The 19,601-nt window shown below is 41.9% G+C and overlaps 1 protein-coding gene across 1 annotated transcript in view; it reads right to left on the bottom strand.

Annotated features, from left to right (window-relative positions):
* The window catches only part of stk32a (serine/threonine kinase 32A), a 59,069-nt gene extending 50,236 nt beyond the window's left edge, over positions 1–8,833 (bottom strand). Inside the window, exons 1-3 of the mRNA XM_029627075.2 lie at positions 8,570–8,833; positions 4,195–4,250; positions 3,802–3,953 (exon numbers count right to left, since the gene is read on the bottom strand). Of these exons, the coding sequence (XP_029482935.1) occupies positions 3,802–3,953; positions 4,195–4,250; positions 8,570–8,621 (260 nt within the window). The 5' untranslated portion in view covers positions 8,622–8,833. The remainder of the gene's footprint in view (positions 1–3,801; positions 3,954–4,194; positions 4,251–8,569) is intronic.
* Positions 8,834–19,601: the final 10,768 nt, after the last annotated feature.

Raw genomic sequence — 19,601 nt, 5'->3', positions numbered from 1 at the left:
ATCACCTTTCAGCAGAAGTTGCTTAACAAGAAGAAAGTGAATGTTTCTGAGTGGCCGAGTTACAGATTAGACTTAAATCTACTTGAAAATCTATGGCAAGACCTGAAAATGGTTGTCTAGCAATGATCAACAACCAATTTGACAGGGCTTGAAGAATTTTGAAAAGAGTAATGGGAACATTTAGCACAATCCTGGTGTGGAAAGCTCTTAGAAACTTACCAGAAAGACTCACAGCTGTAATTGCTGCCAAAGGTGCTTCCACAAAGAATTGACCTGGGGATGTGAATACTTATGTAAAAAATACATTTCTGTATTTCATTTTCTATAAAACCTAGAAACAGGTTTTCACTTTGTCATTGCGGGGTATTGGACGTAGATGGGTGAGAAAAAACAAACAATTTTGAATTCAGGCTATAACAACAAAATGTGGAATAAGTCAAGGGGTATGAATATTTTCTGAAGGCACTAAGTCCAGATATTAGTTTCGCAAAGTGGCCTATAATGCACAACATAATGTATATTCTAGCACATTTACAGCACATTTACTATAATGTATGTTTAATTGACTCCCATGTTGTATCTGTAATTGCCTCCAAATCAATTAAATGTTCCAAGGCCATTACTCTCTGGTTTACGTTGGAGTTTGCATATTTAGACAGAACAAACACGCCTTGAATCAATAACAAGAAGTCTAATGAATAGCTTATAGTTCAGCTCAATTTAATTGACAAAGTCAACACAGTGCTGATAGAAATACTAGAACAACTTTCACAATCAGGTAGCCTACAAAAAGCAATCACTGACGCACGCACGCACGCACGCACGCACGCACGCACGCACACACACACTTAGAGAGAGAACTGAGGCCATCTCAGAAGTAGCTGATTTAAGCCTGCCTCTGCAGAACAGACCTGGATGAGTCCCCCCAATGTGACGGTGTTACATTGATTCCGGTCCCCCGGTTGACTGACAGCTCCCTTTAGCCAGAGGCTAATACTCCTTCAGCTTCAAATTACGCCCCATCCCAGCAGCCCCGGCTGAGGAGGCACAAACTACAGTATGAGGCATCAAGGTCACGCCACTGTCTTCTGCCTTAACGCGCTTCACCTGCAGTCCACTGAGCTGCCTCCCCCTCAGCGAGACCTTCCCAGCACTGTGACCTTCCACTAACTGACCTGACAACCTGCCAGAAGAAGGGCATACTAGTGTCCTGTAACATAACATGATGTTTGAATAAACCAAGACACTGTGTGAACAGTGACGTTATGTAGAGAGGCCCCGGTGTGCATTAAGGGGATTGTGGATCACTCCCTGGGTCGTTTGGTACACAAGGTATAGCAGATTGTATGGCAATAAGACTAATAGGCGTGTTTACTGTATGCAGGTAACCTTCCTGGTTAAATAAAGGACAAATAGTGAAGAACTGTTTTTGATGCATTGAGACCATTACAAAATAAGCATGTTGAATGAAAGACATGAGACACTTCACTACCTCACTGATGCCAATGAACATTCTAGTCCATGCACTTCATTAACTTCAAGTTCTTGTTCTTCTTCATTGTCGATTCAGTAAAGCAATTTCTGCCTTGTGATGCTCGCCACAGGATGTGGAGTGAGATAGAAAATTCACCTTCAATAAAATCCCTTCCATCATTGTCTCCGCTCCCATCCAGTTTCACTGACAGCAACAGCTCAGGATGACGCCCAGACCAGCCAGTTTCCATAAAGGCCCTGTCTGTCTCTGAGTAGGCACTTCTGCATCATAAATAGTAAATACATGCTTGCCTTGGTAGAGTGAGTGATGTGCAGCTGAGTCGGGCTCTGGGTCGGATGCCTAGTGTGTGTGTATGTGTGTGTGTCTCTGTCTCTCTCTCTCTCTCTCTCTCTGACTAAGTTCAGTATGTCTTTACAATGTACTTACAGTACCAGTCAAAAGTTTGGACACACCTACTCATTCAAGGGTTTTTCTTCATTTGACTATTTTCTACATTGTAGAATAATAGTGAAGACATCAAAACTATGATGGTTACCACATCACGTAGTAACCAAAAAAGTGTTAAACAAATCAAAATATTTTTTTGATTTTTCAGTTACCACCCATTTGCATTGATGACAGCTTTGCACACTCTTGGCATTCTCTCAGCAAAGATTCTTGAGGAATGCTTTTCCAACCGCCTTGAAGAAGTTCCCACATATGCTGAGCACTTGTTGGCTGTTTTTCATTCACTCTGTGGTCCAAATCATCCCAAACCATCTCAATTGGGTTGGGGTCGGGTGATTGCGAAGGCCAGGTCATCTGATGCAGCACTCCATCACTCTCCTTCTTGGTCAAATAGCCCTTACACAGCCTTGGTGTGTTTTGGGTTATTGTCCTGTTGAAAAACAAATGATAGTCCCTCTAAGCGCAAACCAGATGGGATGGCTATCGCTGCAGAATGCTGTGCTAGCCATGCTAGTTAAATGTGTTTTTGAATTGAGTGTCACCAGAAAAGCACCCCCACACCATCACACCTCCTCCTTGCTTCACGGTGGTAACCACACATGCGGAGATCATCCATTCACGTACTCTGCATCTCACAAAGACATGGCGGTTGGAACCAAAAATCTCAAATTTGGACTCATCAGACCAAAGGACAGATTTCCACCAATCTAATGTCCATTGCTCATGTTTCTTGACCCAAGCAAGTCTCTTCTTAATATTGGTGTCCTTTAGTAGTGGTTTCTTTGCAGCAATTTGACCATGAAGGCCTGATTCATGCAGTCTCCTCTGAACAGCTGATGTTGAGATGTGTCTGTTACTTGAACTCTGTGAAGCATTTATTTGGGCTGCAATCTGAGGTGCAGTTAACTGTAATGAACTTATCCTCCGCAGCAGAGGTAACTCTGGGTCTTCCTTTCCTGTGGTGGTCCTCATGAGAGCCAGTTTCATCATAGTGCTTGATGGTTTTTGCGACTGCACTTGAAGAAACTTTCTGTTATAAAGACATGTTCTTGAAATTTTCCGGATTGACTGACCTTCATGTTTTTAAGTAATGACGGACTGTCGTTTTTCTTTGCTCTTGAACTGTTCATGCCATAATATTGACTAGCCAAATAGGACTATCTCCTGTTTATCACCACGACTTTGTAACAACTGATTGGCTCAAAAGCATTAAGAAGAAAATAAATTCCACAAATTAACTTTTAACAAGGCACCCGTGTTAATTGAAATACTACCTCATGAAGCTGGTTGAGAGAAAGCCAAGAGTGTGCAAAGCTGTCATCAAGGCAAAGGTTGGCTACTTTGAAGAATCTCAAATATATAACCTATTTTGATTTGTTAAACACTTCTTTGGTTGCTACATGATTCCATATGTGTTATTTCATAGTTTGATGTCGTCACTATTATTCTACAATATAGAAAATAGTCAAAATAAAGAAAAATCCTTGAATGAGTAGGTGTGTCCACACTTTTGACTGGTACTGTACTTCAATAATCCTTCACAAGTAACTACCCACAGGATTTTCAAAGACAAAAAGTCTGAGGTTTTGTTCCACTTTTTTGTGGTGTTTGTCCTCCTCCATTCTATATGTCAAAGCCTTGGCTGAGCAAACATAAATGTTAGATTGGAGAGGGCATTCAAGCTTCTGCCACTTTCAAGGTGAGAGTCCTCTCGCTACAGATGCTTTTTCAGTGTATTCAAAGCCCTTGTTCCTAACAGTTGCTGTTGTTTCTTTCTTTCTTGTTCCTTTCTTTCTTTAACGAATGCTCCCCCCCACACACGCGCACACACACGCACACACACACAGAATGAGCCTTACCAGAAGTTGACAAGGAAAGGATGCTCGAGGTTCCGCATGATCTGCATCTCCTTGAAAACATTGCGGACCTCGTTCCGTTCCACACACTTCAGTTTGTTCATATACTTCATGGCATACATTTTCTTTGTGTCCTTCTTCTGCACAATGCACACCTAGAGAGACACAGACAATAGCTCTGCATACATCCTGCTATCAACTGAGTTTACTGAATGGGTTCCTTGCTGATCATTGCATTGTGGTTTTACTTAGATGTAAACACAAGCTGTAAGAAAGTTCTTTGATAGAATGTGAAAGTACTGTTCTACTGCATCTGTGGCTCCTATTGTCAAGACAACTAAGAACCAATTATTTCAAGTGGAGGTTGGACTCAGCAATTTACCAAAACAGACTTACCTTCCCGAAACTTCCTTTGCCGATAGCCCTTAGGATCTGGAAGTGGTCAAAATTGACTGGGGAAAGAAGAGGAAGATCTCTTTATTTTCATATTCGCAGGCAAACAGCATACAATTTCATACACAATCACAATCTTGTTGTATTACATAGAGCATGCATGCACTAGAAACAATTGACATTCAGTGTCCTTTTTAACTTATGTGAGGCAGTGTTATTCTCTCAAATGGAAAAGGATCTAAATGTGAAGTCATTTTGGCCGGGGTAAGTGGGACTACACTCCCAGTCAAAAGTGTCATGCCCATTGGGGGCACAGGGGCATGTGCCCCCTCAGATTTATCCTGTTTTAAAATATACTGTATATATATATATAGTTTTAAAGGAGTATTTTTTTGTTAAATGTGTTTTTCTGTAATACTGCTTGTCAACTAGCAATTTTATGAAGTTGGCCCAGATAGGTTCCCAATCTCACACCTCATAACTATCTGCAAAGAAGCCATTTCAGGTTATCAATGAAGTTAGAGTAGCTAGCTTGTCTAACTATCTTAGCTGGCATGCCTGCTGGCAAGCAATAACTAAATGTACTGATGATTTTTGTGGTGCAGGACGCCCCTGCTCCCAGTCCCAATTTAACCCGAACCTGCACCAGTTATCGATCTAATCTCAAAAAACATTTATATTCAATTGGAACCAGTTGTGGCCTGTCTTCACAGCCATGGCAATCGAAACATAGGGTTATCCCTCTTTCTATCTGCCATTCTCCCAGGGTGACGTGCAGCTGCCACCAACTCTCTCTCTCGCTCTGGCTCCGGTCATGTGACCTGGCCGGTGTACCCCCGCCGAGCAGCGACACCTCACATCCCCTCCGAGTGGATGGATTGGATGTGACAGTTAATGATATGCTCTGTTAGTCCTGTATCAGTGGCACTTCCCCTCTCCGCTACTTGTGTTTCACTGTTCACTACAGGCTCTGAGCCTAACTCTGGTTCTGATGGGGTTTTAGGGAAGGACTGCTGTGGTTTGACTGCGAGGAGAGCAGAGCAGCGGGTGCACAGAGACAGAGGCTGCGGGTGCCGGTTACTTACTCTTTCTCTATCTCTCTGTCTGTCTCCCCTCCCCCTCTCTGTGATGATCACAGAGGCAGGAAGCTCTAGCGGAGCCCCATATACACTAGTACGCAGCCATGACTGAGTAAGTCATGCGGTTGCTGTGGCGACTGAAACAGAACCCACAGGTCCCAGTCAGCCGGAGCGTGAATAAAGCATGATCACCAGACAGGCGTGCCCATTAAGAGAAGTGAAAGCCCCAGGGGACAGACAGACAGACAGACAGACAGACAGACAGACAGGCAGACAGACAGACAGACAGACAGACAGACAGACAGACAGACAGGCAGGCAGGCAGGCAGACATGGAGGGGGGACAGGTCACAGCTTTGGCATGATTGTCAACAGAACAAAGTCACAGAACAAAGAATACTTAATTCCCAATCCCATTCTTAATAGACGTATAAAGCACTCAGTCCTGTTGGCGTACTAAATCTCTCTCTATGGTTCTCTATCTGTCATTTGTCCTGTTATTTCTCTGGCCAACACCAATCCCAGGTGCCCAGGCAGTAAATTCAGGGCATTGGAAAATTGAACACTCAGCTGCAATGTCAAAGCCACAACAACAATGTCAAGGAGCACTCCAGTTATTTTGAACTCCCAAGTACAAATCCAAGGCACACATTACTTTTATTTCTGAGGTGATGACTTTGTCCGTAATGAGTAACTAATGGGATCGATGGCAGAAGCAAAAATTTAAGGAAATAACAAATGTTGAAAGAAATGAATGACGATTATTCTGGCAACGGCATAAGAATACCACATGGCTGGAGTCACAGCAAACAATGTCCATAGTGTACACTCTAGAAAAGATACTGTACAATTGTACAGATATACAGTTGAAGTCGGAAGTTTACATACACCTTAGCCAAATACATTTAAACTCAGTTTTTCACAATTCCTGACATTTAATCCAAGTAAAAATTCCCTGTCTTTGGTCAGTTAGGATCACCACTTTATTATAAGAATGTGAAATGTCAGAATAATAGTATTGAGAATGATTTATTTCAGCTTTTATTTCTGTCATCACATTCCCAGTGGGTCAGGAGTTTACATACACTCAATTAGTATTTGGTGGCATTACCTTTAAATTGTTTAACTTGAGTCAAACGTTTCGGGTAGACTTTCACAAGCTTCCCACAATAAGTTGGGTGAATTTTGGCCCATTCCTCCTGACAGAGCTGGTGTAACTGAGTCAGGTTTGTAGACCTTCTTGCTCACACACGCATTTTCAATTCTGCCCACGAATTTTCTATAGGACTGAGGTCAGGGCTTTGTGATGGCCACTCCAATACCTTGACTTTGTTGTCCTTAAGCCATTTTGCCACAACTTTGGAAGTATGCTTGAGGTCACTGTCCATTTGGAAGACCCATTTGCGACCAAGCTTTAACTTCCTGACTGATGTCTTGAGATGTTGTTTAAATATATCCACATAATTTCCCCTCCTCATGATGCCATCTATTTTGTGAAGTGCACCAGTCCCTCCTGCAGTAAAGCACCCCCACAATATGATGCTGCCACCCCCGTGCTCCACGGTTGCGATGGTGTTTTTCAGCTTCCAAGCCTCCCCCTTTTTCCTCCAAACATAACGATGGTCATCATGGCCAAACAGTTCTGTTTTTGTTTCATCAGACCAGAGGACATTTCTCTAAAAAGTACGATCTTTGTCCCCATGTGCAGTTGAAAACCGTAGTCTGGCTTTTTTATGGCTGTTTTAGAGCAGTGGCTTCTTCCTTGCTGAGCGGCCTTTCAGATTATGTCGATATAGGACTTGTTTTACTGTGAATATAGATACTTTTGTACCTGTTTCCTCCACCATCTTCACAAGGTCCTTTGCTGTTGTTCTGGGATTGATTTGCACTTTTCGCACCAAAGTACGTTCATCTCTAAGAGACAGAACGGGTCTCCTTCCTGACCGGTATGACGGCTGCGTGGTCCCATGGTGTTTATACTTGCGTACTATTGTTTGTACAGATGAACGTGGTACCTTCAGGCATTTGGACATTGCTCCCAAGGATGAACCAGACTTGTGTAGGTCTACAATTTTTTTTTCTGAGGTCTTGGCTGATTTCTTTTAATTTTCCCATGTTGTCAAGCAAAGAGGCACTGAGTTTGAAGGTAGGCCTTGAAATACATCCACAGGTGTATCAGAAGCTTCTAAAGCGATGACATAATTTTCTGGAATTTTCCAAGCTGTTTAAAGGCACAGTCAACTTAGTGTATGTAAACTTCTGACCCACTGGAATTGTGATACAGTGAATTATAAGTGAAATAATCTGTCTGTAAACAATTGTTGGAAAAATTACTTGTGTCATGCACAAAGTCGATGTCCTAACCGACTTGCCAAAACTATAGTTTGTAAACAAAAAATGTGTGGAGTGTTTAAAAAACAAGTTTTAATGACTCCAACCTAAGTGTATGTAAACTTCTGCCTTAAACTGTACATGTATCTATAGGTACAGGTATGTCAGCTTTCATGTATGTGTGTTTTTTCTCTGAAAATGAGAGCATTCACTCTGTCTGTCACAGCTGACCTACCAATAAATAATCCTTTGCTAATGCTTTGTCACCTTCATTAATTTGATACAGCTAAACATTTGCATAACACGTTAGCCTACTCCCACTGATGTGCTCTATAAGCTGTTACACTAACTGTATTCTAGTGAGTGAAGAAGGTTAGCTGTAGAAACCTTAGATCATCACTTATTGGCTTCCAAAATGTAAAACACCCCCAGATGACAGCTGATTCATTATGTAATATATAGAAAAACATAATGTCTTTAATTAAAAGGGAACCAAGTGACAACCCTTGAATTGCTGATGTACTCATAACTCTGTCGACTTGTTGGGGTTTTGCCAAAGTGAGTGAATTCAATCTAGAGGATTTGTCACATTCAAAGATGTTGAATTCCACTTAGCTAGCATATACTGTAAGCCCAGCACAGTGCATAATTACACATAGAACGCTATATTATAGGAATTATATGATCTCTATGACACAATGTCTGCATACCTGAATGATAACTACCATCACACTTTTCAGAAACACATAGCTACCTTATGAGACTTTAAGAAATCTGTTAGTAACCGTGGCTTTACTGATGCTTACATTTCTATCGATGTACTGCATCTTCTTCATCTGTTTGTTCAATCTATCGTCTTCATTTTTGATACAGAGGCTACTGGAGTACACTCAGAGAAGACAAATCCAAAAGGAGAAATGTCTAATAGTCCTCATTGCCCACTTTATAACAGGCTCGGTCATTACTCACCCTCCTCTGTGTCATCGGTGACGGAAGCCTTGTTGGATTGTCCCAGCCCCATGTTTGTTCCTGTAGTCCCCAGCCAGGCAGGTCCCTCTCAACTCAGTATGGAATAGCTGTCCCACAGCCAGGGAGACATAGCCTGGAGCCTGGGCTGGACCTACCTAGATCCACCAGTTGGGTTGATTGGAACTTGGCCTGTACTCTTCTCTGTACTCTATGGTTCCACACCCAGGGGTGTGGATCTATCTCTGACCCCCCTTAACAGGAAACCAAACTATATAAGAGAAGAACACACAAACATGACACAATGTGTCAAAATCAAGAAGGGAGGGGGCTGAGTGGTTGAGCCAACACATCACGGTAATGCTCTACTCGTGTTGGTAGGAGATTGTCGAGAGATGCTCTTTCCGATTGTGAACTTGCCAAATTCTTCGAAGGAGTAAACCCAGCAAACCAAAATTGGTTCTGTGAAAGTTCCCAGAACATTCGTTAGGTTGCAACAAATTAATGTTCTCCTAACACAAAAACTGTCCAGTCGTGATGGTGATTATAGAATGTTTGTAAAAACATTTGCCTGATTTTGCAAGAATGTTCCTAGAAAACATTTAATCTGTTCTTTAAAGGTCCCCAGAATGTTTCATTATATTGTGGGAACAGTCTGGTGAGAACATTGGGGTGACGTAACAAAATATATGTTCACAACAACAACAAAAACATGTCCAGTTGTGCAGATGATTCTACAATGTTTATTTTAGGCTGCAAAAAAAAAAATCCCAAAACACATTTACCTGAGGTTACAAAAACATTCCCAGAAAACAGTTTGTGTGTTCCCAAAACACACAAAAAAAACTGTGCTGACATTCAGATAATGTTTGTATCAGGGTGCACAAACCATTCCTTTGATGTTGCAAGAATGTTGACAGAACAGCCTTTCTGAGATCTTTAAAGGATCCCAGAACATTTAATTAGGTTGTGGGAACAGTGTGGGTACATTACAAGCGATAGGATCCAAAGCCACAAATGTACTCAGTTGTGATGACATTCATACAATGTTTAAGTTAGGTTGCACAGGACATTCCTATAATGTTGTAAGAACGTTGGCACAACTTTTGGTTCCCAGAACATTTCAGAAGCCCTTTCCTGCAGTCAAATGACCTAGTGTCCTCAAATTACCTAGTGGCCTTATTAAATTTTTTCATAATTTAAAAAATAATTAACATAACTTCAAAAACCAGCTGAAAATCTGATGTTTTTATGTCAAACAGTTTTGTTATATTTCAGTCTTCTGTAATGTACAGTATCAGTCAAAAGTTTGAACACACCTACCCCTTCAAGGGTTTTTATTTATTTTTACTATTTTCTACATTGAAAATAATAGTGAAGACATCAAAACTATGAAATAACACATATAGAATCATGTAGTAACCAAAAATGAGTTAAACAAATAAAAATATATTTTAGATTCTTCAAAGTAGCCACCCTTTGCCTAGATGACAGCTTTGCACACTCTTGGCATTCTCTCAACCAGCTTAACCTGGAAAGCTTTTCCAACAGCCTTGAAGGAGTTCCCATATATGCTGACCACCTGTTGGCTTCTTTTCATTCCCTCTGCGGTCCAACTCATCCCAAACCATCTCAATTGGGTTGAGGTCGGGAGATTGTGGAGGCCATGACATCTGATGCAGCACTCCATCACACTACTTCTTTGTCAAATAGCCTTTACACTGCCTGGAGGTGTGTTGGGTCATTGTCCTGTCGAAAAACAAATGATAGTCCCAATAACCGCAAACCAGATGGGATGGAGTATTGCTGCAGAATGCTGTGGTAGCCATGCTGGTTAAGTGTGCCTTTAATTATGCTTTACGGTGGGAACCACACATGCGGAGATCACAAAGACATGGCAGTTGGATACCAAAATCTCAAATTTGGACTCATCAGACCAAAAGGACAGAATTTCCACCGGTCTAATGTCCATTGCTCATGTTTCTTGGCCCAAGCATGTCTCTTCTTATTATTGGTGTCCTTTAGTAGTGGTTTGTTTGCAGCAATTCGATCATGAAGGCTTGATTCACACAGTCTCCTCTGAACAGCTGATGTTGAGATGTGTCTGTTACTTGAACTCTGTGAAGCATTTATTTAAGCTGCCATTTCTGAGGCTGGTAACTTTAATGAACTTCTGGGTCTTCCTTTCATGTGGCGGTCCTCATTAGAGCCAGTTTCATCATAGCGCTTGAAAGTTCTTGCGACTGCACTTGAAGAAACGTTCAAAGTTCTTGACATTTTCCGGATAGACTGACCTTTATGTCTTAAAGTAATGATGGACTGTCATTTCTCTTTGCTTATTTGAGCTGTTCTTGCCATAATATGGACTTGGTCTTATACCAAATAGGGTTATTTTCTGTATACCACGCCTACCATGTCACAACACAACTGATTGGCTCAAACACATTAAGGAAAGAAATTCCACAAATGAACTTTTAACTCCAGGATGCTGACCTTTTAGGCAGAGTTGCAAAGAACTGACTGACCAATAAACAGACTGGCCAATAAACATAAAATATTAAGATGGGTAAAAGAACACAGAAACTGGACAGAGGAACTCTGCCTAGAAGGCCAGCATCCCAGAGGCATCTGTTTCTCAAACTAGACAATCTAATGTACTTGTACTCCTGCTTAGTTGTGCACCGGGGCCTCCCACTCTTCTTTCTATTCTTGTTAGAGACCGTTTGCGCTGTTCTGTGAAGGGAGTAGTACACAGCGTTGTATGAGATCTTCAGTTTCTTGGCAATTTCTCACAAGGAATAGCCTTCATTTCTCAGAACAAGAATAGACTGACAAGTTTCAGAAGAAAGTGCTTTGTTTCTGGCCATTTTGAGCCTGTAATCAAACCCACAAATGCTGATGCTCCAGACACTCAACTAATCTAAAGAAGGACAGTTTAATTGCTTCTTTAATCAGGACAACAGTTTTCAGCTGTGCTAACATATTTGCAAAAGGATTTCTAATGATCAATTAGCCTTTTTAAACATGTAAAAGTATAAACTTGGATTAGCTAACACAACATGCCATTGGAACACAGGAGTGATGGTTGCTGGTAATGGGCCTCTGTACGCCTATGTAGATAATCCATAAAAAATCTGCCGTTTCCAGCTACAATAGTCATTTACAACATTAACAATGTTTACTCTACACTATATTTCTGATCAATTTGATGTTATTTTAGTGGACATTTTTTTTTGATTTTCTCTTAAAAAACGAGGACATTTCTAAGTGACCCCAAACCTTTGAATGTTAGTGTATATTGTACAGTAGTAGGTGATATAGAGACACATGGCATTTTACTTTCATTCATAAGACATTTTAACAGCCTTTAATCATACAGTACAAACACAACCCTATTTTATTTTACACTTCTTATGTTGACAATCTGCACATTATTTCAGTCATAGGACATTTTAACAGCATGTAATCATACAAATCAAATCAAATGTTATTTGTCACATGTGATAGTGAAATGCTTACTTACGGGTCCTTTTCCAACGATGCAGAGTTAAAGATGAAGAAAAGAAATATATATATATATGAAAAAGTGACACGAGGAATAAATACACATAAATAACGAGTAACAATAAGAAGTAAAAATAGCATAGCTATAACATACAGGGAGTACCAGTACCGAGTCACTGTGCAAGAGTATCAGGTTATTGAGGTCGCTATGAACATATAAGTAGGGGTAAAGTGACGTACATGGTGAGTGTGAAAGTGTGTGTGTATGTGTGGCATCAGTATGCATGTGTGCGCATGTTTTGTGTTAATGTTAAGTGTGGGCGTATGTAATGTGTGTATGTGTGTTGGGGTGTCAGTGTAAGTATGTGTGAGTGTGTATGCATAGATTCAGCGCAAGAGAGTTAGTGCAACAAAGGGTCAATGCAGGTAGTCCGGGTCACCATTTGATTAGCTATTTAGCAGTCTTGTTTAGCAGTCTCGTGGCTTGGGGGGTAGAAGCTGTTCAGGGTCCTGTTGGTTCCAGACTTGGTGCACTGGTAATGCTTGCCGTGCGGTAACATAGAGAACTGTCTATGACTTGGGTGGCTGAATTCTTTGACACATTTTTGTTATTTTCCTGATACCGCCTGGTATAGAGGTCCTGGAAGGCAGGGAGCTCAGCCCCATGTGATGTACTGGGCCGTACTCACCATCTTCTGTTGCACATTCTTTGAATTTTTTTGGAATGTTATCATCCCAATGTTAGATAAAACCCTAGAACCTAACAGGAATCTTAGCTAATGTTCTGGGAATGTTCCCGGTTTGCTGGATAGGCTACTTTCATACTAGCCTCTGCCGAGTCCCCAACAACAGGGTTAACAATGGGTGGATTTGATTATGCTGAGCCGCGGGCACCGGTCTATGGCGCGTGACTTGAATGGGCAGAAGCAGTGAGGGAAGAGCACCCTCCTCAAAAGGAACAGTAATCTGCACCGCTCGATCATGTTGTCAATAAGGCAGCATGGTGCATCATCCAGAAACATGTATCTCTTTTCCATAAAATATATGTTTGAATTTTCTAACTAGTTTTCATTTGGAAGGCAGATACAGCATTAATATCAAAGGTAATCAAAGGTAATCACTTTTGAATGTGAAAACACAGAATCTTGATCCCGTGAGCTTTTGAACTGCTGGCTCATGACCAGGAGGCAGTCCAGTTCTAAAATGAACGCAATCAACTTTCACCTGGTGTTTCGCCTACTCAGGTGCACGGGCCAGATTAATCAAATCAAGGAGACAGACAATCCATCGTAACTCCTCCTCAATTTTTACTGGATTAGTTGAACAGTACAGAAGAGAACCTCTCCCGACAGTTTTTGTTCTTCTTGTCTAGACTAGTATGCAGGGGATCTAGTTTCAGCAGTTTCTTTTACACCTGCTATATTAGGTTGCTTTCATACCAACCCCAAGGAAATGGATAACCTGAGAACTGTCTGACAAATCAGACAAGCTAAATATATTCTCTGAAATACCTAATTATTGGTGTGGTACACTGATTATTGTTTGAGTATGAGGATAAAATAGAATCGTTTCAGTCGTTTTTTTTTTTTTTTTTGCCGTGTTGAAAATAATTTCAAGCAATTCTTCTAATTTTGCCATGTGACGGAGAGAAGTATTTGCAGTCTCAAAGGTAATATCCTGCAATTCTACAGATGTCGCCATGAGGTGGAGAGAAACTTTTTCAGTGTAAAGATAATTTCCTGCAATTCTACACATTTTCCCATGTTCATATACTATCTGAGTGAGAGTGACAAAAAACATACGGGGGCCCTATTATGGTCAGGGCCGCTGAGCACATGCCCTGCATGTTTACTCAGCAATTTGGTGAGGATTATTTGAGTGACTGTCATTGACTGACATAACTATTGGAAAACTGTTGACTCACTCCAAAATGTCTAAATGATTCTACTTTTCTAACTCTTAACAGCGTAATCTGCGTATAGGTGTGACGGCGTTAAGAACGTGCCCGTAAACTCACTCCACAGCTATCTTAAAATGTTGCAGATAGAGCCATCTAATTGGTACCTTTTAGGTGGGGTCAACCCATTGGAATCTTTTCAAGGAGGGCCTGTGACCCAGATCGACAGTTGGACTCAATGGCCGGGGTAGCTCGCTGTGTAGCGAGTGTCGAAGGGGTGAGTGTAACGGAGATAAGAACTTGCCGTAAAGCTCACTCCACACGCTAACTTGAAATGTCGATGGTAGAGCCATCCAATTGGTGGCTCAACTCGTTGGAACGTTGTCAAGGAGGGCAGTTACCTGTGTTGTGAAGCAGATGATCACTGGTGTGAGTCCAGTGTGGGGCAGTCGGACAGTGGTGGAAGCAAAGCTGTTAGCAGCACACTGACCCCCGTTACATACAGTGCCTTCGGAAAGTATTCAGATCCCTTGACTTTATCCACATTTTGTTACGTTACAGCCTTATTCTAAAATGGATTACATTTATTTCTTCCCCACAGAAATCTACACACAATACCCCACAACGACATAGCAAAAACAGGTTTTAGTATTCAGACCCTTCGATATGAGACTCTAAATTGAGCTCAGGTGCATCCTGTTTTCCATTAATCATCCTTGAGATGTTTCTACAAGTTGATTGGAGTCCACCTGTTGTAAATTCAATTGATTGGACATGATTTGAAAAGGCACACACATGTCTATATAAGGTCCGACAGTTGACAGTGCATGTCAGAGCAAAAACCAAGCCATGAGGTCAAAGGAACTGTCCGTAGAGCCCAGAGACAGGATTGTGTCGAGGCACAGATCTGGGGAAGGGTACCAAAAAAATTCTGCAGCATTGAAGGTCCACAAGAACACAGTGGCCTTCATCATTCTTAAATGGAAGAAGTTTGGAACCACCAAGACTCTTCCTAGAGCTGGCCACCTGGACAAACTGAGCAATAGGGGGAGAAGGGCCTTGGTCGGGTAGGTGACCAACAACCCGATGGTCACTCTGACAGAGCTTCAGAGTTCCTCTGTGGAGATGGGAGAATCTTCCAGAAGGACAACCATTTCTGCAGCACTAAACCAATCAGGCCTTTATGGTAGAGTGGCCATACGGAAGCCACTCCTCAGTAAAATACACATTACAGCCCGCATGGAGTTTGCCAAAAGGCACCTAAAGAATCTCAGACAATGAGAAACAAGATTCCCTGGTCTAATGAAACCAAGATTGAACTCTTTGGCCTGGATGCCAAGCGTTATGTCTGCAGGAAACCTGACACCATTCATACGGTAAAGCATGGTGGTGGTAGCATCATGTTGACAGGATGTTTTTTAGCAGCAGCAACTGGGAGACTAGTCAGGGTCGAGGCAAAGATTAATCGAGAAAAGTACATTGAGATCCTTGATGAAAACATGCTCCAGAGCGCTCAGGCCCTCAGACTGGTGCAAAGATTCACCATCCAACAGGACAATGACCCTAAGCACACAGCAAAGACAACACAGGAGTGGCTTCGGGACAAGTCTTGAACCCGATCGAACATCTCTGTAGAGACCTGAAAATAGCTGTGCAGCAACGCTCCCCATCCAACCTGACAGAGCTTGAAAGAATCTGCAGGGAAGAATGGTAGAAACACACACAGGTGTACCAAGCTTGTAGCATCATAACCAAGAACTCGAAGGCTGTAAGCGCTGCCAAAGCTGCTTCGAGAAAGTACTGAGTAAAGGGTCTGAATACTTATGTACGTGTGATATTTCCATTTTTTTTTTTATATATTATAATCTAAAAACCGGTTTTTGCTTTGTCATTGTGGGGTATGGTGTGTAAATTGAAAAGGAAAAATATATATTTCATCCATTTTAGAACAAGTCAAGGGGTGTGAATACTTTTCCGAATGCACTGTCCACTCCCCAGAATCAAATGCAGTCACTAGATAATAGTAATATATGAAAGGCGGGAAAAAAGTATTGTTCCAAATTTTCAAATAAAGTCCCCCAAACTGTAGACCTACACAATAAATATATATTAGACATTTGGCTAAATTACTTCCATAAAATGTAACTTTATGTTTAATAAAACACAATTTTCCAACACCATGCTAGGGTGGCTAATGCTACAATACTTCCCGATGTTTTAGCATGTGTGGCACAAAGCCCATTCACGTCACAAAGTCATAAAGTGATTTTATTGAGCATCACAATCAATTTGAGATACTTCAGATGATTTGGACATGGGTGCAAAATTGCTAATATCGGTCCCATGATTTGAATGGTATTTGTGCCACAAATGCTAAAAGGTTAGCATGTGTTAACAGTGCCAGGAAAACAACAGAATGGATTGCTGTCATACCTTGTCCATAGACTGCTTACAGGGTAAGTAAACCAATATGTAATTTTGTAATTTGGGTGAACTATCCCTTTAAGTTAAGTCTGCAAGTATGAGTCCTATGTATGACACAGCCTGCGTGGCATGTAAATACAAAAAACACTGCACTCCATTAAAACGGAATGTAACGCAAACTTAATATTTTAATTTGCGTGTTAACCTCGTGGTAGCTATAAACAAAGTTAAAAAGAAATCAGATTTTGCTGTCCATTTTCTACGCATTTTCTGGTATCATTGATAAGGTCACCCTAGTGAATCTAAATTTAAAAAATAAAACCACTTGAACGCTAAAGTACATAGAAATCGCATTGCTGACATAGAGGCAAACGGGGGAGGCATTCCGCTTAGAATCCAGTGACAAAATAGAAAGCATGCACCGAATAGAAAGTAGCCTAGGCATTCAAGCAGACACCATCATAACCTACCTTTAAATGCCGCGGGGCTTTTAGGTAAATAGCATGTCCAGTTTAAAAAAAATGTAAGGTAGCCTATTTGAAGAGAAGAGGACAGTTCACGGCATCACTTGCTTGTTAGGACGACGCATCCATACACCTGCCCCGACTCACAAGAAGGACTGTCTGGAGTGATGAGGGAAGGATGCGCAGATTGATCGTAAAACGAAATAATACAAATAAAAGTGCGATTAGTGTTCTCGTATTTTCTATACTGTTCGGGCAAAATGATTGTTGCTGCTGAGGATACAATTGTATCATGAAGCAAAACAGAATACTGCTACATTGTTGCACGAGATCAGCAGACGGCAGAATAATAGAGACCTCCACACTTCACACACCGGTATCTCGACTGGACTATAATTAAGATACTTGGCGATATGCTGTATAGAACTCCCTCCTCGTGCGTCTCGCAAAGCTCACCTCATCATATGGAATGTTGATTTGCCTACTCACCCTCGCCTTATGATTTTTACGAGGCGATTTATTCGCAGGTATTTATTTTCAGCAACTATATGTTCGGAATGTCGTCGGGGGTACGCCAAATAAAAAGTGTTTACAAAATAAAGACATTCTTCACACTTTCAAACAGTCCATTTATATTTCCCAACGGGGCTATACATTTGGGGGAGATTTTTGTCTCGCCTGAGTAGCCTCGTTTCACGGACAAAAATAAAATTAAACCATCTAGCGTTCAGCAAAATAACAACACAATGTCAAATACAGGTAGCCTAGACACATAATTAAATAATTAATTAACATCCAATCCAATTAATTAACATCCAATCACCTTAACCGTTACTCACCTTAACCGTTAGCCAAACGCATCGAAGAGGTGCAAATATGATGAGAACTACACTGCTCAAAAAAATAAAGGGAACACTAAAATAACACATCCTAGATCTGAATGAATGAAATATTTTTATTAAATACTTTTTTCTTTGCATAGTTGAATGTGCTGACAACAAAATCACACAAAAATTATCAATGGAAATCAAATTTATCAACCTATGGAGGTCTGGATTTGGAGTCACACTCAAAATTAAAGTGGAAAACCACACTACAGGCTGATTCAACTTTGATGCGATGTCCTTAAAACAAGTCAAAATGAGGCTCAGTTGTGTGTGTGGCCTCCACGTGCCTGTATGACCTCCCTACAACGCCTGGGCATGCTCCTGATGAGGTGGCGGATGGTCTCCTGAGAGATCTCCTCCCAGACCTGGACTAAAGCATCCGCCAACTCCTGGACAGTCTGTGGTGCAACGTGGCGTTGGTGGATGGAGCGAGACATGATGTCCCAGATGTGCTCAATTGGATTCAGGTCTGGGGAACAGGAGGGCCAGTCCATAGCATCAATGCCTTCCTTTTGCAGGAACTGCTGACACACTCCAGCACATGAGGTCTAGCATTGTCTTGCATTAGGAGGAACCCAGGGCCAACCGCACCAGCATATGGTCTCACAAGGGGTCTGAGGATCTCATCTCGGTGCCTAATGGCAGTCAGGCTACCTCTGGCGAGCACACGGAGGGCTCTGCGGCCCCCCAAAGAAATGCCACCCCACACCATGACTGACCCACCGCCAAACCGGTCATGCTGGAGGATGTTGCAGGCAGCAGAACGTTCTCCACTGCGTCTCCAGACTGTCACGTCTGTCACATGTGCTCAGTGTGAACCTGCTTTCATCTGTGAAGAGCACAGGGCGCCAGTGGCGAATTTGCCAATCTTGGTGTTCTCTGGCAAACGCCAAACGTCCTGCACGGTGTTGGGCTGTAAGCACAACCCCCACCTGTGGACGTCGGAGCCTCATACCACCCTCATGGAGTCTGTTTCTGACCGTTTGAGCAGACACATGCACATTTGTGGCCTGCTGGAGGTCATTTTGCAGGGCTCTGGCAGTGCTCCTCCTGCTCCTCCTTGCACAAAGGCAGAGGGAGCGGTCCTGCTGATGGGTTATTGCCCTCCTAGGGCCTCCTCCACGTCTCCTGATGTACTGGCCTGTCTCCTGGTAGCACCTCCATGCTCTGGACACTACGCTGACAGACATTGATGTGACATCCTGGATGAGCTGCACTACCTGAGCCACTTGTGTGGGTTGTAGACTCCGTCTCATGCTACCACTAGAGTGAAAGCATCGCCAGCATTCAAAAGTGACCAAAACATCAGCCAGGAAGCATAGAAACTGAGAAGTGGTCTGTAGTCACCACCTGCAGAACCACTCCTTTATTGGGGGTGTCTTGCTAATTGCCTATAATTTCCACCTGTTGTCTATTCCATTTGCACAACAGCATGTGACATTTATTGTCAATCAGTGTTGCTTCCTAAGTGGACAGTTTGATTTCACAGAAGTGTGATTGACTTGGAGTTAGATTGTGTGGTTTAAGTATTCCCTTTATTTTTTTGAGCAGTGTACATTGATTTGGGGTTCACTTATATTGGAGTAGTGCCTTTCCTCAGCCACAGTGTGTTATATGTTCAAAAGTACTACCTCCCAACTGGATGAAACCTTCACTCTTGGCAAGCCACAGGAGTTTTTTTAATCTAAAATTAAGACAACTTTCGAGTAGTGAGACATGTATAAAAGCAACAGATACCATTAAGAAGAAGGGGTTAGAAGCGTTTTATATGGTGAGCTACCGAGTGGCAAGGACAGGCAAGCCCCATACTGTTGTGGAGGACTTAATTATTCCTGTTGCCGCGGATATGGCTGGGACAG

This window comes from Oncorhynchus nerka, linkage group LG22, assembly GCF_034236695.1.
Source record: "Oncorhynchus nerka isolate Pitt River linkage group LG22, Oner_Uvic_2.0, whole genome shotgun sequence".
In the NCBI taxonomy this organism is placed as follows: domain Eukaryota; kingdom Metazoa; phylum Chordata; class Actinopteri; order Salmoniformes; family Salmonidae; genus Oncorhynchus; species Oncorhynchus nerka.
This window is presented reverse-complemented; position numbering and strand designations above follow the sequence as displayed.